This window comes from Fringilla coelebs, assembly GCF_963513975.1.
Source record: "Fringilla coelebs genome assembly, chromosome: Z".
NCBI classification, from domain to species: Eukaryota; Metazoa; Chordata; class Aves; order Passeriformes; family Fringillidae; genus Fringilla; species Fringilla coelebs.
In genome coordinates this window covers 19,027,743-19,052,095 of record NC_140031.1, presented here as the reverse complement: position 1 = coordinate 19,052,095, position 24,353 = coordinate 19,027,743, and the positions used below count along the sequence as shown (strand labels likewise).

The following is a 24,353-nucleotide window of genomic DNA, read 5'->3' as shown; positions in this document are numbered from 1 at the left end:
GCTTGTCTCCAATTTAGACAATATCAATTTCTAGCTACTGTCATCTCTGGTGGTATTTACAGCCAGTCTTGCTAAGAGTCTCTTTGGGATTTAGAGTGCAACATGGTTTTCTTGTGCCTGGTACATTGTTTAAAATGGGGAAATTCAAACATATAAATATGGAATAAAGAGTTCAGATAGATCTAACAAATTTGTCCTAAACTGAGAAGAAATTTCGAATCAATGAATAACAGAACCTACTGTATTTATCCCTCCAGATGCCTGAATATTCAGAAGAAGTAGGTCTTATGTGAGTTTTCAGTGGTAGGCTTAACTGTTGTACTATATACATGGATATTCCTTTTGATCACTTTGCTTTTTCTCCCCTGGGAAGGAATGAGGGGAGAAGTCAGCAGTGCAGCTCTTTTTTTTTTTTACTACATTAGATATGGATTGGGGCAGTGTGTCTTGGCATTGTTCATCTCTCACAAAATCCAAATATGATATAAGGCCAAATATGAAAATATGTCAAGTTTATATTTCTATAAAAGGAAAAAAATTAATCCTATCTACATTTAGTTCAACTGCTATAAGTAAGAGAGTAGTGGGGCAAAATCTGCCTTGCACAGGTTATATAAACTTACAGGTTTTATCCTGGTACTGTAGAATTTATCAAATACATCTTGAATTGTCTAAAACCTAGGTTTCTAACATAAAATAAGCAGGAAGCCATAGTCCACAGAAGGACAGATAGACAGCTGAGAGGAGCAGTTCTGTCTGTCTTAAAATAGATGTCTGAATCATGGAAACAGACTACCCCAGCAAGTGCCTATCAGAGCTGTCTCTAGCAGGAGCCTAGCTGACCAGTTTAAATGAGCAACCAATCCTCTGGCAGCTCAAGGCTAGTGAGAAAACTCCTTTCTTAGTGTGCCTTGTTTAACTCTTAGTGAATAATTCATGACAAGTAATGTACTCCCAATGTAACCTTCATTTGTTCTCCAGAAGCTCTCCAGTAACTTGCAACTTTTTAGAATACATAGCTTTTTTCCTTTAATTACAGCTTTGAGTTTGACAGTTTTGCATTAAAAATTGAACACATTTTGTACTTTTAAGTGTTCATATAAAAATTTTGGAGTTTTTTTTTGGTTTTTTTTTTTTCACCTCATACAAGCCAGATTAAACCTTTGGAGTTTTCCATACCTCAAAAACAAACAGAAGTGAAACATGAGTAGCAAATTTTATACAAATTCAAGTGGAATTTTTGAAATACAAGTGTCATGGAGGTATTCTTCCTTTTCAAGTAAGGCTTTGTAACATAATGCATAATTAAGATTTAATTTTAGTTCCTGACATTTTTCTGAAGGACTTAGAAGTATGGATGATGTCATTCTACCAAACAAGAGTCTTATCCATGTCTGACTCATTCAGACCATGATCCCATACCTGTGGATGCCAAGTTTCCAGTGAAGAACATGGAGAAATCCACTCTACTGTTTTGTAGAGAACCCTTCTGTTACACTAATGTGGTTACCTCACCTCAGATTTGCTTTCAGATGACTTTCTGACAGTAAAAGTTTATTGTTTCCAAAAAGACAAAATATTACAGAAACATTCACTTTTGAGTATGCATGGCTGGGTTGGGCAGGTTTTCTGTTAATGTTTGGTTATTGTTCTAGACAAGACAAAGTTGGGGAAAAAAAAGTGCTTTACTATATAAGGCTAGCTAACATGCTTAAAATTTAAGTATAAATTTTCACACTGTACATACAAGTTTTGTTTGCTTGAAACAATGGTCTGTATGTACTGTCGAAATACATACATAGTGTTGGAATGGTGGTATTCCTAAGAGTCTTCCAAACTTCTCTTGTTAATCTCACACTGTCCCATTCTTCTGAACAAGATGATGATGATGAAAGAAGGCATGTCTTACAAAACATAATGGTTCTCTGATAGTGAGCCTGACACTTGAGAGTGACTTTGTCCAGGACCAGTCATAATTATGAAAGCTTTGCAAAAGGAATACAATTCTCTCTTGCCTTTCCTGGCAGCCACTGCTTCATTTGAAACAAAAAAAAAAAAAAAAAGAAAAAAACAACAAAAAAAACCCCCCAAACAACAACAACAAAAAAAAATAGAAAAAATGTTAGTCTGCTTTTTTTTAGCCTAAAAAAGCAGGCATATTACTCTTGGAAACCATAGCTACTGCTTAACTCCCTACTGAGTTGAGTATGAACCACCAATGTTTATTTTTAAGCAACTATTTAGCTAGCAAATTGTAGTCTGAGTTTGTGTCAAGCAAATAGTTCAAAACCAGAAGGTCTGATGGAAACATTGATAGATTTTTCCTTTAACCTTGTAATTAGTGCTGTATTACTCCAGTAAACCCATTTAGATCTGACAAAAGTCTATGTTTTTGTAATGCAACTTGTATTTTTATATGTCTATGTGTTCATACATATATATATATGTCTCTCCATGGTTCAATCTAGGGGGAATTTTTATGTTTCTTAAAAAAAAAATAAAAATAATACCAGCTCAAAAAACTAGGCTGCCTTAGGTCAGCTGAAGTTCAAAGTCATCTAGGAGGGTAGTATTTAAGTGTAGGCTGTTCACTGGTATACAATGTTAATTCAACATTAGCAGATATCATTTATTCCAGCCTTAATGACTGATGTAACCACAGCATAGCTGATGGCCCTGTTTGCCTGAAATATAATGTTTCTCAGAAAAAAAGTATTCTCCTACTCCTAAAAATTAGCTATTTTTATTTTTGTTTTGAATCTCTAGCAATGAAGATTTGCACAGGTTCTATTTCTATTTTTGCAATGGAATCTATGTTGACCAACAATGGTCAGTTAGTACTGAGGTTGCTAACCTCTAATTGCATAACTGATTAAATCAAATTAAAAGTAGGCAGGAATAAAGGCAGAAGGACATGACTTTGCTATGCAAGGGAGCGAGGCACTGTGAGGCCTCTCTATGACTCTTACCTCATTTGCTACTCATGGTACAGCTCAGGCAGCAGCCCCTGGCAGCTTCATAGGAAACTGGGATCAAGCATCTCCAGACAAGGCATCATATTAGAATTGGGTATTCTTACAGAAGACCCTCTCTGCTGTGAGGGCGATGAGAAGTTTTGCACATTTAATTCTGTGTAAGGCCTTTGTAGAGCACAGAGTAACTTTGTTTACACAGCAGGCTCTGAGCTAATAAACCATATTTATAAGTTGGGTAGCTCAATCCATGCAGCTGGATGTGAGTGGATACAGAAAGGAAACACCAGTGACGCGTGTCATGCTTCTGCTCTGCCCTTTGGTTTGCCTTTTTTCATTCTTATGAATTCTACACTCTAGTTATAACTAAAAAAGGAACATTTTTTAGTTCTCTTATTTATACAGTAGTTATGTGCAACTTTTTCCTCTTTGATAAAGAACTCATCAAAAGGGAATAGGCTGTTACCTAGACACAAATCACAAAGTTTAGTTTTTTTGAATTCTAAACCTACAAAAAAAAAAGTTTTTAGAGTCACTTGCTATGTTGAGCAGCGGCAAAATCTGCATCTGGGTTAAAAATTTGTTTCTCAAATTCTCTGACTTAATACTTATTTTTGAAAGATACATCTCCTGAACCTATACATGCATTGCTAGTTCTTAGACCCATTCATGTAGGTAATATAAGAACATTTTATTAATCTTTTCTGCCCTTCAGCTTGTTATGCAGTACAGGACAATGAGAGGATACTCCAGTCCGTGGATGAGCTAGAATCAACTGGGCAACTTAAGAGTTTCACAAAGCTAATTGGTGTGGTGCTTAATTTGTGAAAAAATGTTTCCTACAGTGGAATGTGTGCTCCAGCAGATTGGAAATGTTGATTTCAAGTTTAAATGCATATTCTTTATTTATTGAAAACTGTATTTCACATAAATGTGGAAACTGGAAAGTATATATGAAGAAAGCAAAGATACAAACTGTGAGCAAGACGAGATGCAACAGTAACTAAGAAATAACATGGATAGTCCTGAGTGAATGAGCCCAGCTGCAAGTTTTTAAAAATATTTTAGCTATACTACTCGAAAAAAACCCAGGGTGAAACAAAGATTGTGTATCAAAAGGCAACAGATTGTTTTATAGCTTTCATTTGGTAATGTGTATTCCAAATGCTACATTTAAGAGCCCAGTAGTTATTTATGTCTGAAGGCTTGAAGTTGTGAATCCATTTCTTCAGCTTTAATAGAGCAGCAATAAATGCCTGGCTCCTATTGCATGTTTTTTCATCAGTTTGATATCCAAGTGCTTTTCAAGCAGCATTATGTGGGTTATCCCTGTTTTAAAAACTAGGAAGACAAGTTGTTTAAGTATGTTTAAGTAAGTTAATGTTAATGTTTAAGTAAGTTTTCCATAACCTGAAGAAAGAGATGTTCCCAAGCAAGGAACAAAAGAATCAGTCCTGTACCTCATTCCCTAAGACATGCTGTTGGCAATTAATTTTAATATTAAATTCTTTGCACTGTAGCACTGGAATAATTCAATTAGTTACTAATATAAAGATAAGTAACTAAAATGTAAGTGTGCTCAAAGTGGGCTGAATCCAGCACACTTTTCATTTAATGTTGTTTTGTTTCTGTAACTTTTTTCCTTAGGCCTTTACTATACAGCTAAAACCTCAGTTGATGATACATGCAAGTAAAAAATATTGCTGCTTTTCTTGATTCTTTTATTATTAGTGTATTTAGTAGTAGAGAATGTCACCATCTTTTAGTAGTTTCATTAATTTTAAATATTTTCTTCATTATTTTTATTATACAATCACCACTTGTCTTCAACGTGGTGGCATCCTAGGAATTCTCTTCCAAAGCCTTCTTCCTGCCACCATAAATAAAAAAAAAAAAAAAGGATTCCAAAAAGGAAAAAAATATGGGTTTGTTAAGGGTTCTTTCTAAGTTACAGGATTATGTGCAAATCAGCCATTTAAACAATGGTCATTTCTCTATTCTCTTAACTTTCCTTAATTCTTTTTTCTCTTAATTCCTCAAATTATGAGAAATTTAGAGTTTTTTATGATTTGACCCCAACTACAAAAATAAATGCTACACTGTCTTCTATGAGCTCAGTGGACTAGTATTCTCCTATCTTTACATAAAACTTAGATCTGCCTTCAGTGCGTTAATTGTAGCACAACAGATTTTATGTATGAATTAGAGCCTATTGTTAACTGCCAAAGTTGTTCTAAGAGGTTCTCTAGAACCCTCTCTAGAAAAAACTTAGCCTTTCTCATGATGAATATTAAGAGGCTCCTTTGTTTTAGCTTCCACAAAGTCAACTGACTAATTTCAGATAAGACTAACATTCCCTAGAAGTCTGTGAGCTCTCCTTCCTACTTGTTGGCTCCCTTTTTTGGGGGAAGCCTATGAGTCCAATGTTGCTCCTTGAAGACAGTCTCTGACTTGGCCACTTGAAGTATGGTTGCTTAATATATATTTCATACTGGTTGAAGTTAGTAGGCACTTGGAGAACAGGAGTTTATTTCTAAAGAGATGAGGGTGCAGACTAACGAAGAAGCAAATTGGCAGTGGGCGTTAGTTAATGAGATGGAGAACTGTAACCCCATGAGGACTTTTTTTCTGAATTGCCATTGAAAAACAGTGGCTCAAATTGAGTACCTGCAACTAGCATGTATTTATACTGTAGCAGCAGTAGTGTTTAGTATCTATGTTAATATTTCTTGTAATATCTCTAGTAATGACAAGTAAGAAGCAACATCTTGTCTGATACACTATTGAAAACAGACCATCCTGGGATATTTACTTTGTGGCAAAGCAGAAATAGCCTTTGAATATTCCATTTCAGTATGGTATTGCAAAAAACTTAGTCAAAAGCTCTATTTTGGTTAATTTTGTTTTCCTGTGTAAAATTGGAGTAATGTTTATATTTATAAACTATAAATAATCAACAAAACTAAAAAAAAAACCAGCTTTAAAATGGCCAAGTATTCTGCAACAGTCAAGGATCTCTATTTTATCTGATTTTTTTAAAAATTACCTATTCTGTCTATTAAAGAAATAAAAAAGTTTCACAACATGGTGCCTGATTTATGTGCACTTCTATAGATGTGTGACCTGCACAGTGACTGACCCAACTGTTACTAAAGGTCTGTGACTGTATGACCCTTCGAGCTAAATTTACCACAGATGCCTTTTCTTTTCATTGAAGCTAACTTTTTTGATTCCATAGAACCCCTCCAAAAGGTCCTTTGCCAGTCACTAAGTGATATTTCAGAGATAAGTGCCAGAAAACACTGAAAACATGAAGAACAGAATGCAGAGCAAGAAACACTATTAACATTCCTCCTTCTGTTGTGGAACAATTTGTATGCAGATCACTGGCAAAAGCCTCCAGGCCAGTTAGGATCTTTCCTGGTGATATACAGTGTAGTTGGTAATAGATTTTATTGTACTATTATAAAATAAAGTGCAAAGGTTGTAGAAAGCCTTACACACATTCTAATTTGATTAATTCTTTTGATATTTTGATGCATAATCTGCTTATCATGTTTTCCTTCTATTTGCCAAATCTATATAAATTTTATAAAAGCAATCTTCAGCGCTTGTTTTCATTATTAACATAGATGCACTCCCATCCAAAATCACGTACTGCAACACTTGTAGAGACTGCAAAGGAATGGATATTAAGCATGTAAACACTTGTTCAGCAATAAATTTGTTCTTTCAGTTTGAAACCAATTCTAACACTGTTCAGAGCATTTTCAAAAATTTATAAATTAAACAAAGTAATCCCTACCTTGTTTGCTGCATTTCCCCCTCTTTTAATGCTGAAATTGCCAAATATATCAACATAGGAATTAACTCTCAAAGCTTTTATGGTAATTTTTTGGCAAGAAATTATGAATGCAATATTGTTTTGTGATGCATAAACTATTATTGTAATTATTATAACAGAAAAAGATATCTGCAGTACAGCAGAAAGTATATAATCTTCTAGTTCTTCAACTAAAGTATTTTGTCCTTCAGTGATTAATAACAATCACTATCTGTATATGTGTTTGACTTTAACAGTCTACAACGAATTTAATTTTTACTTAACTTCCCCCCAGTGTTTTGAATACCTTTCAGACAGGGAATGCTTTCTGGTTTGTGAAGTACTTTTTAACAGTATCTAAGCAAGTATTCATTCCAAATCAACTGAAACCCTTACCCAGAAATGTAATTTTTCCCTTTCTCTTTCTCATAAAGGTAAGGGTAAGGGTTTTAGTTGATTTGGAATGAAAAAAAAATCTTTGTTCCTTTCTTTACTCCACAGAGACTAATTTATCTAGCATGTCTGTAAGTTAAATTTCTTTGCAAACTCAGAAATATTACTGTAACTTGCATTCATCCTTTCCTTTCATTTATTATCCAGAAGTATTTTTTTTCCTTTTTCTTTTTTCTTTTTTTTTTTTTTTTTAATGTTATTGACCTTTAAACCTGTTGTTATCAAACTGAAAGAAAGAGATAGGGACTCTTTTCAGCTGCCTTCATTCTCATGTGACCTGAAGGGAGAATAGGTTCAAAATAGACTAGTTCCTCCCAGGGCAATACAAGACAGAGGAGAAAAGCACTGTCATTTCCGAACAGCACAGTGCTAGAGTAAACTCAGCATGAAAAAGGAAGGAGTTGCAGCATGTTAGAATTCTTTCTCCACAGCCTGGATTTTTACACAAGACGGATTTGGAGGGTGTTAAAAAGCAGAGGATTTTTAAAATTACTTTGAAATGGAGTACTTTGAGAATGAGCTTTTTAAGGACAACTGACGCCTGACTGCTAGTAGTACTGAAGGAATTTTTCAAAATGAGCATTGTTATGAAGCCAAGATCCCGATCTACCAGCTCCTTAAGGACTGCCGACGCAATGTGGTAATGTGGTTCACTTGTTTCTTTCAGGCTCTCTATTATGACACAAAGATATGTCCCAAGAAAGTCACAGGCTTTAACTGGGATTTCATAGATATTGCATAGTTATTGAAGATGTTCAGCTGCTGAGTTGCACAATTGTTAATAAGAAACAAAATTATGTAGCTTTTTGTTGTAAAATACAGTGTATTTAATTTTTAATAAGAGAACCCTTTTTGTACTTTTTGTAACATATTACACAGATTTTATCCATTCAGCAATCGGGCTCAATCCTTACAGTTAGAGATGCCATGTAAAAATCTTCAGTACACTTATTTCAGTAAGAGAACTCATAACACGAAGCTTGCATTTCTGGAGGCTGGAGAGTAAAATGAAGTTATAGGTTGTGTGAGCTATTTTGGGATGCTTACATGTAGTTGTGCTGCATAAATAGACTGACTGGTAGAGATGTGTTCTGGGAAGCAGCAGACTTTGTAGCAGCATGTGTGAGACTGTGCTGTGTTATGCTTTATGTGTTTCCCCTGCTCTCTGAGGCTTAGAGGAGTAGAAGTAGTCTGTGATATTGATCTGTCTGTATAATTTTCATGCATATTTTTCAGTTATTAATCAGCAAAACTTTGTCTTTTTTATAATTCTTTTTTCTTTATGCTTTTTAAGCATCACTTCATGCTTTTTAAAACTTGGTAGGCGCTGACAGGATAGCTTTCTATGAAGTATGAGAAATAAATTCCATTTACTCTCTTAATGTGTCCCATATTTTGTCCTTCTCTCTGTGTCTTAATAAAACCATCATAATTTTAATAAACACATAATAGAATGATTGTTCAGAGCTATATTTTACAGGTATAAAAGATGCATTTTAAAATATAGTTTTTTGTAATATATAAATGGCTGATGTGTTACTGAGGGATAGACTAGTGACTAAATACAGTTCTTTTTGAGGATATACATCCAGTAATTTAATATTAGCCTTATAAAACCTTTATGTTTCAAATAGTTCTGGCTCTGAGCTAAAGCCATATCAGTATTACTGTTAAAGCAGATAGAAATTTCCAGTTACCTTTTACTGAAACCATTTTGTAGTAAAAGGAAATTAAACAAATACACTACTCAATCTAAAGAGTAGTCCTAGTTGTTCTCAGAAAATCTTAAGGCAAAGTTCTGCTGAAATAAATGCAGCGAGTAGTGTCTCTATGTCTTTATTAAAATTCAATGCCATGTTGGTAAACTAAGTATTGCTAACGTGCTGCATTCTGTGGGGTGTCTCCAAGGAAGTGAGCTAAAACATACATACCTTAGCTATTACGTACGGCTGTGCAAATAAATCAGGACCTCTGATTAAGTTTGCCTTTTTTTTTTTATTTTGGTTGTTGACTGCCTCCATTAATTCTTGCAGGAAAAATATATTTCAGAAAAAAAAACCCGTGTAACTAATAGTAGCAAGCTAATTTGAGCACCAAGTATTTTGTCTCAAATACCTTCCTGCCTGCCTTTTGTTGCTGTGGCCTTTAGTCACAGCGCTAATCTGATATCTGAGAATACCTGTTCTGCTGGTTGTAAACTGGGAGTCCTCTGCTACCCTGCTGTTTGGGAACACGACCTGAGCTCGCTCAGAGGTGGCTCTCAGGGAGACACTTGAAGGCTGCTGGAGAGGGTACATGCTGTTCTGTGGCAGTGTGGAGCAGAGCCAGGCAGGCCCTGTCCCAGCCAGAGGGAAAACGGAGTGCAGAGATAAGAGAGAATGGGAGGGCACTGCTGGCTGCCCACTCAGAGCTCCGCTGTCTGGGGGAGCTGGCAGCTGAGGCCAGCCCACCCTGCCCGTGCTGCCCAGCCTGCCTCCCGCAGGGTGGACCTGAGCGGGACCACTTCCCAAACCGTCTGCTTGACTTCGCTCCGTGTGCTTCGTTGTCCGAGTCTGTGGGCTTGTACCTGTGGGTCAGCGCCTTCCTACGCTTCTCTAGGAGACAGCAACCACAGTATAGTCTTGCCACAGTATTAATGCCTCGGAAAAAATTAAATCAGGGTTAGACCAGAAGCACTGGTAGGTGTTCAGGCCAGAAGACAGAAAGAGCATAATTATCCTTTTTGAATCTCTTGATGTAGTGATCCCACTCTATGTGCTCTAAGAGGAGCAGGAGTGCCTGGGAGGAAGGAGCAGATGGGTCTCAAGACCACAGGGACTGACAGGATTGTTTCGCAGTATGGATACCCCTCTTGCAAGGGTTTGAGAACAAATTATCCCAGATTTCCTCTACCATTTCTCATGTGAATAAAGTTCCTGTGAAGTTCAGAGACTGGGCTCCCAATGCACAGAGGCCAGTGAAAGGACAGAAGAGATGTAAACATGAGACAGAGAAACCTCTGCTCTTGGTGCCCTGAAATCAGACTCCCTCTTTGCCCAAGAGATGCAGTAAGCTCAGTGTAAACACATGTGAGTGGTGAAAGCACGGTATTCTTTTCAGTATCAATATTAGAAAGCCATCAAAGGGTATCTCCACGTGTGGTACTATGATGGGTGCCCCAGCTGACTTGGAGCAGATGCAGGTGAGCCCAGGCTGTGCTGACGCCTCTCCTTTAAAGCCGCGTGGATTGGGGATGGCTGCTATTTACTGCGATAGTAGGGTCTGTAGGCAAACCTTCTCTTTCCAATGTGACTTGTTAAATGTATCCTGATTTTATGGTGACTGAAGTAAAAGCAGATGGCTGGTATTTATACAAAACAAGAAAGTGACTTATATTAGGGTTTTACCTGTTACATTATTGCTGCTCAATTCTACCATCCATTCCCACTCATTCCTCAATTCAGGGTGTGATTGTGAAGTGTGGTTTTATATCATAAATCTTCTGGACAATAATCTAGAAGGGATAAATGTTTGTGCAGACTTTTCAAATAAGACAATTGATGTTCTTTTTATTCCAGAGAAGAAATAACAAGGAAGTAAAGAAATCACAGTGAATTAAACTTTGGCTGAGACAGCTGAATGATAATATGATTACATTTTTTGACTATTGTCCACTCAACAGTAAAGCAGTAGTGTTCCACTGAAAATGTCATATTTCCATTGATTTTTCCTTCTGTAGGGAAAGAAAAGTTTGAACGTATGAAAAAAATCAATTTGGAAGAACTGAATTAAAATTTTGGAACCTTAAATGGGAAGCTGAAAATGTTTGCTTGATGGCAAGTCAAGCAAGCAGCCTCAGTTGTTGGACGGCACTTACTGCCTGGAAATGGTGCAGTTGATCAGACCTTAGAACTGCCTTTGTTTTTCATGATGTATATAACTAGCCAAAAGAGCTATAGGCCTCTGGAGTACTGTCAGCTTTTTTCCATAATTCTTTCTGCATTATGTGTGACTAGAGATAGTTACATATCTACTTTGTGAGTTGGCATTACTGGATTTTATTTTGCTTTTTTGAACTTTGGCCAGTTCAGACTTTTCTGGGTTTTGGAACTTAGGGTCAATTGACCTGCAAAGGGCACAGCCTGTCTAGTGACCCAGAGAGCAGAGGTCTTCAACAATTCAGTCTGTGATATTATATAAAACAATGCAACCGCTCTTTCTTAGTCCTAGGAGTGAGTGATATTGCTTGTCTGCAATATGATGGAAGTTACGGAGAGGTGTTGTCATTTCTCAGTCTATGACATAGTTATAGATAAGTGGGGCAAAACTGATCTCTTGCATGGACTTTCTCTGACCTTTAATATGTGGATCTCAAGAGGGATGCTATGTAAAATTTTATTGAATGGAGACAGCAAAATTCTTGTGGCTTGACATCAGTGAATAGCATTGTTTCTGGAGCAGAAGAGCTAGAACAAACAAACGAGCTGACATTCAGCTCTGCTGACCTCAGTGCACTGCTTTCCTGACTTAAAGGTCCTGTGAAGTGGAAGTCTGGAGTAAGTGTGACCCAATCTTTTGGTAGCACTGTCTGACAGGAGGAAGCTCTGGCTACATCACCCTGTTTTGAAACTGGCCATCCCAAAGCAATTCAGTTCCTTGGTTAATCCCTTAATAGCAAGCCTATTGCCATTACAAAGATGACGAATATATTCAATAAATTAAACTGGATGAGTCATATATGTGGAGGTTATTATTGTCAGACAGGTATTTAAAGTCAGCTGCTGACTTCCAGGATGGGAATCCCAATGCTGGTGAGATCAAGGGTACGCCTTGAAGTAATTTTGTCTATAGGGCAGAGAATGTTAACATAGGTAAATGTAACTGTGCACAATGTTAATATAGCTTCATATCACTTTGCTGCTAAAGGGTTAAGGCCTTTTATTTATGTGTTGGGTGAATTTCTTTTCCTCTAGAGTATTATGATTGTCTGTGTGAGGCATTGTTGGTGATATTATTTGCCCTTTGTTGCCATATCTTATAAAACTGCTCTTAAACAAAAGAGGGTTGGGACATCACATAATATCCAGTTGCACTTTTAGTAGTTGAAGGTATTGAATAGAGTGCACTGGGAAAGTTCAGTGCAAGCTGCACACCATTCAAATTTGTAGGTAGGGATTGAAGTACAAGTATCATATGTAAAATGGTGGGACTTCTGAAAGTTGAGGAAAGCCTTCAAGCTATAGATATAGTCTTTCCTACATGAAGTCTGACTCTGATGGACTTCATAGGTGACTTCATTAGGAAAAATAGGCTTTCATAAGCAGTATCAGCCTCAAATCTAGATAACCATAGAAATTCAAGGTGGTATATATGCTTTTATTTATTGTTCAGTGCTAGTGAGGAAGTCTGCAAAGTCAGCATCACACTATTTTCCAGGCTGGGATATGTTAAAAACTTTTATTTTTACAAAATGAAAGGGAAAAATTGCGGTTTTGTCAACAAAGTTGTGGTGGGTTTTGAAATTATCGAGTAGTCTATTTTCTAACAGAATAAGACATGTCCTAATGGGCCTGGCCAATAGTCTTCCTAACCTAGTATTCTCTCATTTCCTGTAGCAACAGAAATACCTGAGTCCCTGTCCCACCTGAGTCCCTGTCCCGTTTCTGCAGTCTATCATGTTGCCCAGCCTTTACTGATGTTGTATTAGGGATGTTACAGGGTTCACCCTGGCCTTTTCTTTTTCAAATCTTCTATGTTTGCCTACAGATTTGCCTAACCTCTTTTCTGAATTTGCCAATAAATTGTCTTCCCCTACAGCCTTCTGACAACCTTTCACCTATGTAGGAAAGCCACTTTCTTTAGTGTGCTTTAAGATGAGTTCTGTCATTGCAGCATTTTATGAAAGAGTCTGCATTCACTTATCCAACATCTTGATTCTGTGATGTTCAGTTATAACCTCCTCAGCCTTTTCTTGTAGACATGGAAAAGTTGTAGGCTTCTTATATTTTCCTAAATGTCTTACTGCCCCATCCCTTGATCATTTTAGCTCCCATTCATTGTGTTTCCTCAAAGACTGCTGTGTCTTTGAAATACAAAGACCAAAGGAGGCATTACCCAAGATGTGAACGCACAAATGTTCTCACACATTGGTAAAATTATGCCTGTTTTTTTTTTCCTCAGCACCTTTCTTGATGTTCAGTATGGTGTTAGCTTTTTTATGCCATTTCAATTTGATCTATATTTTTAAATTATTTTACTGGGTTTTTTCATCCATTTTTTTAGCATGTTCCCATCTCTGTATTTTTGTAGAGCAGAAGAATTAGAGTTGCCATCATAAAATCCAGTTACTTTAACAATAATATGAGAATAACTCCTCATTGAAATAAGAAATATGGCTTTTTTAAAATAAACTAACATTGCAAATCATGCCAAAGAGAACAAATTGCAAAGTGTGATTCCAGCGAAGAAAGGCAGTTCCTCCGAGACACTTTCTTTCAAGCTACATCCAGATTAACTCATGTGAAATTCTTTCTCTACCACACACAACCACACAATTTAGTTCTCTGCACTCACTTGAGTGTATTAACAACACAGTTTCAGTTTTCCTGAAAAAATAATCTTGTCTTTACAGTACAGTTCTTGCTCCTTTTCCTCGAGCACATCTGGTATGTTATCAGCTTGTGGACAAAGCTCCTCTCAAATCTAACAACCATGAAGTGAAGGTGTGACACTTCGGTGGCTATCCCTAGTGTGAAATAAGGGAGAGGACAGCAAGTTCCATGGATGACCAAAAGCCCATTTACAGGTGGTTCAAGTGAGGATGGAAGGTAGTCCCAAGCTGGATCAATGCTGAGATACCATGATGGAAGTCTTCTCCCTTGCCTTCCATTACACCCTGTCTGAACCTTTCGTTTGCATCGAATTCCACATGGAGGGGTTGTCTTTCTTCCTACCTTGTATTCTGAGAGGCACAATTACAGTATAAAGCATAACAGGTGGGATTCAGCTCATCCAGACAGATTTTTATCATACCTGGTGTAGTAACTTCTTCGTGGAAAGAAATATTTACTCTCAGAGTATGATGTGTCTGTGACATATTTTGGATGTCTGCCTCAGAAAAAGAGGTACTCTTAATGTCAGTGATTTTATCAGCCTAAGCACCACTCAACAAAATGTAATACATATACATGAAATCTAACTTGTATGTGGACACCTGCAGTATGCATAATATAGCCAGATTAATTATTTCTGATGCAACTAACGTAGCTTATGCTGAATAAATGCTTTAATATTTACTAGTTTTACTTTTATCTTATAATATAAGGGGAAGATTCACATAACATACGGGAAGTCTAGTATGGAATAGGAAGTATTAGAACACAACAGCAGGAATAAACCAACTGCTTAGGCTAAATATAGTATGGAAAGAACCAGTCAAAGTGAGGTCATTTCACAACCATGAAATCACTAAGCAGTGATGTCATCATTCCAATGACAGCACAAATTACTTAATCTCATTATTGTGACTCCCATCGGATTTAAGCTATGGTGGTTTCTAATTCAGACTAATATGCACTAGAGCATGTTTCTTAGCTCCCAGTACACAACCAGAAGTAGATTTCAGCTAGAAGTAGATTTTTTATTTGGTACCATTGCTGATACAGTGCAGATGGGGGCATTAATGACTTAGATAGGTGCATAGGATGATATTATATGACCTATTAAATATTTTTTCATCAAAAAAAGATAAAACTTTTCAGATCTATAATGTATAAAATGACAGAACAGTTTCAGAAGCTAAATGGCAGAAACAGACTTGTCCATCTGACCTCATTTTCAAGGATTTGAGGCACAGAGAAGAACTGATGATTTAAATTTGTTGCTTCTCTATTTCCTTTTCAAGTTTTACAACAGCATTTTTTGATGCCTTTATAAACAAACTCAAATGCTAATACATTCAAAACTCACACACTAATTCAAAAATAATTTTCTCTATATTATTTATGAAATATTTTCCCCTTCTATAAAAATGTTAAGCATTTAAAAAAAGAAAGATTTTTGCTACAGAAACATTAAAAACTTCCTTTTTGTTTGATAGATCTCTCAAAATAAATCCAGCACAGATCAATTTTTAAAAATTCATTCTAGTTTCATCGTGCTTTCTTTCAATTTAGTAATTTAAAATCATTATTCAAATAAACTATTTGAATAAAAATTTGGCTTAGACTTGAAAAAAGGAATTTATTTTTATGAAAAACCTTTCAGTATTTCTGAAATGTATTCTTAAATTTCTTTTAATAATTGTAAACTTTTTGTAGTTTGTTTTTTTTTTTTTTTAAGTTTCAATTTTGGGGTAATGATATCAGTTAGTTATTTAAATTTTGAAGAACTTCCCATATGGAGTTACATAATAACCTAAAAAAAAAAATCTCTCTATGGCATGTACACAAAAAAATTTTCAAAAAAAATTTCTACATTCCTACAGTACAACACATGGCAAATAGTTTGATGTTGGTGCTTGCTGTATTGCCCAGGGAGCTGGTGGGAGGGTGCTGTAACAAGGGCAGTTAACCCTCTGACACTGTGACAGGCTGCTTGTGGAACCCCAGTGACTAATTCCCCGTGGAGTTGTGGTACATCTCATAGCTGCTGCTAGCATCCACCCCCAGACACATCAGGGCAGACTGCAGCAAGCGCTTTTAGGAAATTCTTTCCAAGAGGTGTATACACAGAAGTCAACAGCCAGTCACTATGAAAGCTCCTTGGGTGCTGCTGCCCTGAAGAATCCCCTACACAAGATCAGTTATATAAGATCATCTTCTTCTCAGAGCTTTATATTCATAATCATCTTTATTGTCTCAGACGTTTCCACATTTAGTAGTTTTAAGCTTGTGAGCCGTGCTTTCATTTGATATGCGGTCTTTCCTTGACTTAACAAACATGTATTTTTCTCTTGTCCTAGACCTCTAAATATGCCTTGTTATTGGGTTCTGACACTGTAACTAGTTTACCTTTACTCCCTCCCATTTGCACATTTTCTGTCCGAGTTTCCAGCTGAGTTGGAAACAGCCTTGCCATTTGAATGCCATTAAAATTTACCTTTGCAAGACTGCCAGAAAACAGTCCTTTTCTTACTGTTAACTCCACTTAATGAAAAGAATACTGGTTTCAACTTTGGCCTTCAAAACCGCCAGATATAAAATAGGTATTTTTATGTCTAAAACTGAGCAATGGCAGTACTGCAGCTTCCATCCTTCCTGGTTCAACATCTCCTACACACCCTTATTGCTGTATCATTAATTCAGATATGTTCAAATAAGTTTAATTCTTTTAGTATATTTGCACCTTAGATGTTGACACCTGTAAAGTTGGTCAAAAGTCCTTTTGTGGAAATGTGCATATCTACTTGAAATATATCATCGATATTATACGGTACAATTTACACTTTCCTTGCTTGTATCTGTGTATTTTCCAGGTGTGTCCAGTGAACAAAAAAATTTATTTACCTCTCAAAATGTGAGTTGTATATCTTCACATTTATTGTGAGAAGACACAATGTGATAAAGCCTGCACTCCTTATGTTCTCTGAGACCAAGTGAAGTGCATCACACTTCCAGAAGTAAACCTCTTGGTCTTGCCAGTATTAAGTCTTGCTGATTTCATTGCATGCCATCCTGAAGCATCTGAATCAAGCCGTATGCATAAATTCCTTTTTTCTTTTCCTGATTTTAACTTTTGTTCCAGACAAATATTTTACTTTCATAAAAATCTTTATTTCGTCAATCTTCTATTGTGTTCTCCCTTAGTATAGCTTGAGTGATTTTTATACACTCAAGTCTAATAGTCACACAACATTCTCAGCTCTCATATTTAAAATTAAAAATTTAATGATTATAAAAAATATTGTAAATTTCACAAATTAAAAGGTGAGGAAAAGATCTGTTGCTTTTAAAATAATACCATTTGAAGACAATCCTTTCACCTATGCTTACATAGTCAACACGGGAATTCATATAAGTCCAGAGGGCTGTTAGAAAATCAGAAATGACATCCTTATACAGACAGGTGCTCCCAGATTTCCTCTGAGAGTTCTCTCCCCAGGGACTTCTGGGGAGGCTGACCTTCAAGTTTAGACATCTGACCAAACCTGTGCTGTTAATTTTCTCTGTGTGATCTAATAAAACCTGTTTTTTCAAGTTTGGCTTGAAAAAAATGGCCAAAAAGAGATTTTTTGGGGTGTATTTACTTCTTGTTCTTGATTAATATGTATATTTGCTTTGTATCTTTTGCATAAAGATGGTGTGATAATGCTTTTTTCTGTTGGTGTTGAAGTGTACACAGGAAAAAGGAAATACACAGGAAGGACATTTGATAGACTGAATTGCCATTTCACAGATGCTGGATAGATTTTGTCCAATTCCTCTGTGCAGTTTTTAATTATTTTTCTTCTGTTAAATCTGAAACTGCATAAAAAAATGTTGGCAGGTATAGCCCCATTTTGTGGAGAGAAATATGATTAAGTAAAGATGAACATTTAAAAGTCAGCAGGCCTGTGCTTGCAGTAAGAGTGTGAGACTCCTATTTAAGCTTCCTCTGACAGACCCAATAAGGGTAAAATGGAACATATTTGCCTATGACAAATGAAAATGTCACTTCACGAAAGAAAAGCAGTAACATCAGTACCTCAGCTGGTAGATGTTCTGGTTATATACTGATCAGCAGATGTTTTTTAGTGGCAGAGGCCACATTAGGCTCTTGTTGCACTCCTTGCATACTTATTTTGGCTGCCAAACACACAGTTACCCTGAGAAGTTCAGTAGTGGAAAGGGGGAAAAACCCACCATGTTCTTACTGGCTGTAAATTGAACTAGGGCTCTGCAGGGATCCCTTGCTGATGCTGGAGACTGAAGAACCTTTTCCCACCCACTGTCATTGTTGCACAAATTTTCTTCAAATCATTTTCATTGATGTGAAAGCAATTAAAAATGTACAAACACCATTCCATCTGAGCGTGCTTCTGTAAAGCATGGCTTGAAACAAATTTGCAGTAGGCAGCTAGGTTGAAAAGAACATTTACAAAGATATTAGGGCTTCCAAATGAGTTTCATGTTTTGTTTATGTAATAGTCAATTTTACATTACTTTAGGCTTAAAATAGTACTGAATTCTGAAATCGGAATATATAAACTAATATAATTTGGTTTCCTACTATTCTTTTTATCTCTTCCCAGTCATTCAACCACTTGGACATGAAACAGTTCTTGTAATACAGGTTGCAGTTTCAAATATACTCCGCTCAGTCCTGGCATCTTGTTTACATGGGAGCAACTGTTCATTTAAATGGAAAAAAAAGTCTATACTATAAATTAAGTAAATGCTTATTTACAGAAGCAGACAATTGGGTTTTGATAGCTTTTCATTCCTGGCTCATATTCTTTCTCTTCTTCCATCCTTTTTAAATTTCTTTAGGTTTATTTGCCCTTTAATACCCACTACTTTAGAATTTAATTTTTCAGAGATTCTGAAAAAGTCAAACCAGTCCTGATTGTGTTCTGTCAACAGAACGGGCTGAAAGGAGAATTGGGTGTGTGTCAGGAACTATTGTGATTCCTTTCTGTCCAGATCGAATAACAATGTTTCCCTGACTTCTTTTTTGCCTTTATTCTGCGGAATAAACCTCTGGATGAATAAGATAATGAGATAGTAGATGTGTGCCTTTCCTGTGATAAGGGAAAAAAAACATTCTGGTCAAGTCACTCTGGCTGTTCTTTGGTTTGTGTCTTGGACAGGGAACATTTTGGCTCTGTCTTTCCTTTCATAACATATCCTTTCATTACTCGCAATTCTTTACTTGTGCTTTAAAAACAGGCTTTAGAAATTTGAAATGTAATGTTTCCCTAATGTGCAGCTCATAATACACTGAAACCTGCACTGTAAGTATCCCAATACCTCCAAAGTTGCAGTATTACTGCTCAATGCCCATTTCTATAACTACTTTATTAGCTCTAGAAGACAGACAGTGTCCAAAGAGATGAGTAGATTGTTAACTTCTCCCCCTCTTCAGTATATTTAAATCCTGATTTGATATTTTTTTTCTGCCTTAAGTTGCTAACTGTTCAAAATATATTTCACAATAGAAAGAGATCTGTGATTTAGAGCTCAAAGACAGTAAAGCTGTATACCAGGCTGTTACCACTGTTACCTGTTATTACAGGAAATCCTGGTGATAATAATCTTTCATTTTTACCCACACAGAGAGGAAATCTGTCAAGAATCAAGGAGTAATTGACACAGGGTGTGTGTGTAGGGGGGGAATTACAGTATTCAAGAGGAAATATACATAACACAAGGGGTCTTCTAAAAGAATATTTTTGAAAGGTGTGAGAAGAGAATACAGGTATCAAAGCCAGTGGGACCCCTTGGTCTAAATTTGCTGATCATCAGTGGTAGGCACTAACCTTGTATAATTAATTACTTTTTAAAAGTTCAACCTATTCTGTGTCAGTTCTGAAGCAAACTGTTCAGACGCCCTTCATTTAATGAGCTGGAAAATGATGCTGGCTGGCTCAGTGATATTGAAGGTGTGCCCTTTGCAGCCTAGTCTGCAAAAGCTTGGTTTTTGATTTATCCTCTAGGGAACACTCCCCAAGCTAATCTCTGTTTTGGTTTTTGTTTTAATATCCCTTTTGACATTAGTCAAGACGTGATAGTCACCTCAGTGCCATCTGCTCTGAACTCCATGCTGTTAAGGAAAGATCTATTCTTGCCTAGTTTTCAGTATGACCAAAATGACTGTTTAGGTTTGGTGCCATGTAGAGTCCAGGACATTTGAGAAAACATATTAAGTGACTCAGTTGATATTGGCACAGGCACTGTTTTTATGCTTGGTAACACTATGATTAGTGACTTAATTGCTGACATATGTTTTCCATTCTTTAAGGGTCAGAGACGTGAGCTGGGAAAACATTAGGAACCATTCTTTGAACCCCTAGTGATGGTGTCAGCCTCCATAAACTCAGCATTTGTGGCAACTCAAATACCGCAATTGCCTATTAAAAGGATTTTTTCTCTTACAACTGTGATCCTGTTATCAATCAGTTTGTAACTAATGTTCTTGTTGTTACAAACACGCACAGAGAGCCCTTCTCAATGAATCTGAATTTCACCTGAAGAGATCTGCATTTCCATAAAGCCAGAACCTTAGAATGAATTGTGTTGGAAGGGACCTTAAAGATCATCTGTCTGCAACCTCCTTGTCATGGGCAGAGACACTTTTCCTCCGCTAGGTCAGGTTACTGACAGCCCCATCCAGCACAGCCCTGAAGACTTCCAGGGATGAGATTAACATGCCAGGGTTTAGGCCTTACTCATATTTATCAGCAGTGCCACAGTTTTTCTTTGATTCACAGATAGTAATTACATTTGCATTTTTGGCAAGCAGGATGTTCACAGCTGTGAAGCAATGTATTTTTCTCCTTGGAATATCCATTCTTGAAAAAGGCTGGAAATGAATAACTAGGAAATGACATTTTGTAAAGCCATCACAGCTTTTCATCTTGTCCAAACAGCTTTTCCACCACAGAAAGACTTCCCACCCCCACAGTTTCTCCCCATGTTGGTAAGATGACCATATGACTGTTACTGATATTGCACATTTATAACTTTCTTACAATTATTTATTTTAAAAGTAAAATATTGCTTTGTATTCATGCTATCAATATGACACATATATCATTACATGGGTTTAGATGGATGAGAAGCATTCATTTTTCAGTTTCCAGTAGCTCCTCATAATGTTTTGCTTCATCACCTAAAACTGATTGATTTCCTAACCAGTAGTTATGTTCTTATTGGTTCCTGGTACTAGAAATAGAAGTTCTGTATGATTCATTGTAACTGAAATCAAAACACTGTATCTTTTTTAACATTCAGATAGGCCAGCTGCTCTCTCTGCCTTCTCAATTTTTATATTTTTCTATTTGAGGTATTGAGCATGGTAATATTTGGGCTTTTATTTCAAAATAAGATTTTATTTTAGTTTAAATACTTGCTGGCAATTGGAAATCTAGAATCAAAAGTGAAGAGTTAGTTTGCAAGAACTTTCCAATTGCTTTCAAAAATCCTTGGAAGACACCACTTAAATAAAATAATAATAAAATTGTGATAATAATTGAAATTCCAATTGAGTTTTTTTTATCTAAAAAAGAAAATCTAAGGGCTATCAGCTCAGAATGTACTTTTGCTCACTAGCAGATCCCTTTTCTCAAATCTTTAATATGAAGTATTGAGAAGTATAATTTTGTTAGCTGCAGATAGATATTTCCTAAAAGGGATGAGCCTGCTTAAAGTATTCTTTATTGTTTCTTCTCCTTTTTCCAGACATGCCTAGTCTATTCCCTTTTGCCTGCTGCTCCTCTTTTTCAAGTGTATGAATCTTGTCAAGGATTTTACCATAAAAATACTGGTGAATAATGATTTTGAGAGCAAACTTCTGAAGCTCTTTCACCTTGCTATCTCTGTGTGGCTCAGAACCAGCATCTGGTTTCAGAGTTTCTAGTTCATTTGATGTTAAATTAGCCTCAGACACTGTATTCATTGATGGTAAATTAAAGGACCCGTTTCCTGAAATTTAACTTTGCAGAATGAGGTCTTATGCAATATTTTTTATTGCGGGTGCTTGGAAAATAAATTAAATCCAGCTTCTCATAAAGGATGGAATATAGAGACAAACACAAACGTTACTGCATAATGTAATAGTTCTTAAAGATTTAAGTGATACAGATAACTGTTTATTTCACCTTCTCCCATGTCAGGGAATGGTATGAACTTTAATATTTAAACTATAAGCAAAAATTTCTGCCTTACCTCTCTTCTCTAAATACTCATTGAGGAATTTATTTTGTTTTAATCAAACATTCAATTTTTCAAGCATGCCATCCCTTAAATTTTACAAATCCATGAATATTCTGAAAATTTATGCTTACTAAACTGCACTTCTGATACTGAAGTTCATTAGCAAAAACTGTATTTATTGACTGCTACCTAATGCATTGGAGAAGTCAGATATATATTTTTTTTTTCAGTTTTCATTGCTTTAACTATTAACAATCACAGAAAAATTTCAGAGGAAAATAGTACACAAACCTGTTATCTTTTTTAATAGTCTGTGTTTCTCATGGATAAACAAAAAGCTCTGTGGGCAAAAAGCCATGGCTGGGAGGGGTAAAAAAAGAATAGTGTGGGAAGATATGTACTAATGAGGCTTCCTTAATGCAAAACTACAAAATTCCCAGGAGGAATACTTGCCCATGTGCTGTCCTGGCAGGGCTGTGTAGTAGGATATTCTAAGCACATATTTAGCCACTGACAGTAATTTTCACCTCAGTAGTGTTTCATCTGGTGCATTAATTGTCCATTTAACTTTTTTCTTATTATTTTTTTATTTATTTAGTCCTTTCTGTTACTGTTCTGAAAAAATACCCGCAACTGAACAAAACCAAACAAACCATTTAATTCTGTCTGAAAGGAGAATTCAGAATGGCTTGCTTTGTCTTGTAGAACTACCACATGGTGAAACAAAAAATAAAATCACATTTTAAAAACATCTAATCAGCTTCTCACCTAAGTGAGAAAGATTTCCTTCTTTGTTTCCTTGTATTTTTTTAATAAAATTTCTTACAATAAGTGTTTAGTGAAGGGTGTTTGTTTGGTTGCTTGCTGGTGGTTTATTTTGCTTTTTTTTTCCTTTTATCTTTTTTCTCCATTATTCCCTTGTTTTACATGGAAATGTTACTGAAATACCTCCTGTTCTAATGTCTTTAGCTGCATTTTTATGGAGGGGATCTTGAAAAACACATGTACCAAAACAAGTAAATGCTATTCTTCTATTCTTCCTATTCCTTCACAGGATTTCTATGAGGAAAACCAGTAAATTTTCTAAATTTCTCATTTCCTCACCTATATCTGCTTTTGATAAACCTTAAAAAACAATGCTTCTGATTCTTCTCTTGTTACTACTCCTAATTTCCTACTACCAAATTAAAACACCCACTACTAAAATTAATTGGTATTAATTTTAGGTAGTATGTAGGTTTTAATTTGTTTTGTTTTGGTTGTTTTTAAGGTTCAGAACTCTTGGCTCTTTACAAAGTTCCCATTTTGCAGGTAGGGAAATGTAAGCACAGAAGAGGATAAAATTATTCAGTCAGGATGACTCACCCAGCGAGAGAACAGGTTTTTGTATCCTCTTATTCTACTTTATTCCCACAAAAGAAACAGATGCAACAAAGGATATCCTGATAGTTTGTCCCTCCTCCAGTTGCCTGGGCCCCCCTTCCCGTCTGCTTAGGGTTTCTCCTGGAGAGCCACAGACTGTCTGTGAGCTCTGCAGCAGGTCGTGGGTCAGGCGCGGTGATGGATGGTGCGCGCACAGCGGTGCCGGCTGGGAGGGCACAGCACCAGGGCTGTGTGTGGGCAGCGTGGCAGGGCTTTGGGTACCTGAGTTTTGCTGAAAAGCACTGCTCGAAAAGCAGTTTTTATTTGACTAAATCGTTTTGTGTGCAATTACAAGACGTCAGGGCAAAATAGATGAAGAAGTTGTTCCGAAAGCAGCAATGTTACACAGATATTTTTTTCATCTGTAGATGAGAGATTGTGGACTTTCTCTCTTGGATTGTGCATTTTTTAATGTTTCCTGAGGGATATAATCACCTCCTTGGCGCCAGCAATTATGGCGTGTCCTATCCCAGTTTTAGTAATGACATCAGGATCAAGAAAATAGACGTTTGGAATCTAGTTGCCTGACAACTCTTTTTTGCACTAAGTCAATAAATAATGCACAATTTTTCCTGGTAACAGGAAATTTCATTATACAAAAAATGCCTTTATGCTTTTGATTTTTTTTTTTTTCTATTTGTAAACATACGTCATGTTAATCATTTTGTCCTAAGATATTCTATAGTTTAGTTGTTATGATTTGTCCAGACTTTTGAATGATTTTGTTAGTTTAAACATGCATTCTTTTGGAGTTCAGGGAAGGGCTTGTGGAAAGGATGGGAAAAGGCAGCACATTTTGCCCAATGGAGAAATGCAGCTAATGAGCTGTTACAGCAGGGAAGATGGTTGATG

At 36.3% G+C, this 24,353-nt stretch overlaps 1 protein-coding gene across 3 annotated transcripts in view; it reads left to right on the top strand.

Annotated features, from left to right (window-relative positions):
• PDE4D (phosphodiesterase 4D) overlaps nt 1-24,353 on the top strand; it is a gene marked incomplete at its 5' end in the record, with an annotated part of 314,585 nt that overhangs the window by 177,851 nt on the left and 112,381 nt on the right. Inside the window, one exon of one of the 3 annotated variants that reach the window (XM_084225220.1) lies at nt 7,589-7,888. The exons of the other annotated variants lie outside the window; for them this stretch is intronic. Coding sequence (XP_084081346.1) covers nt 7,824-7,888 — 65 coding nt within the window. Of the gene's footprint in view, nt 1-7,588; nt 7,889-24,353 lie in introns of those variants that run through there. 3 annotated transcript variants of the gene reach the window in all.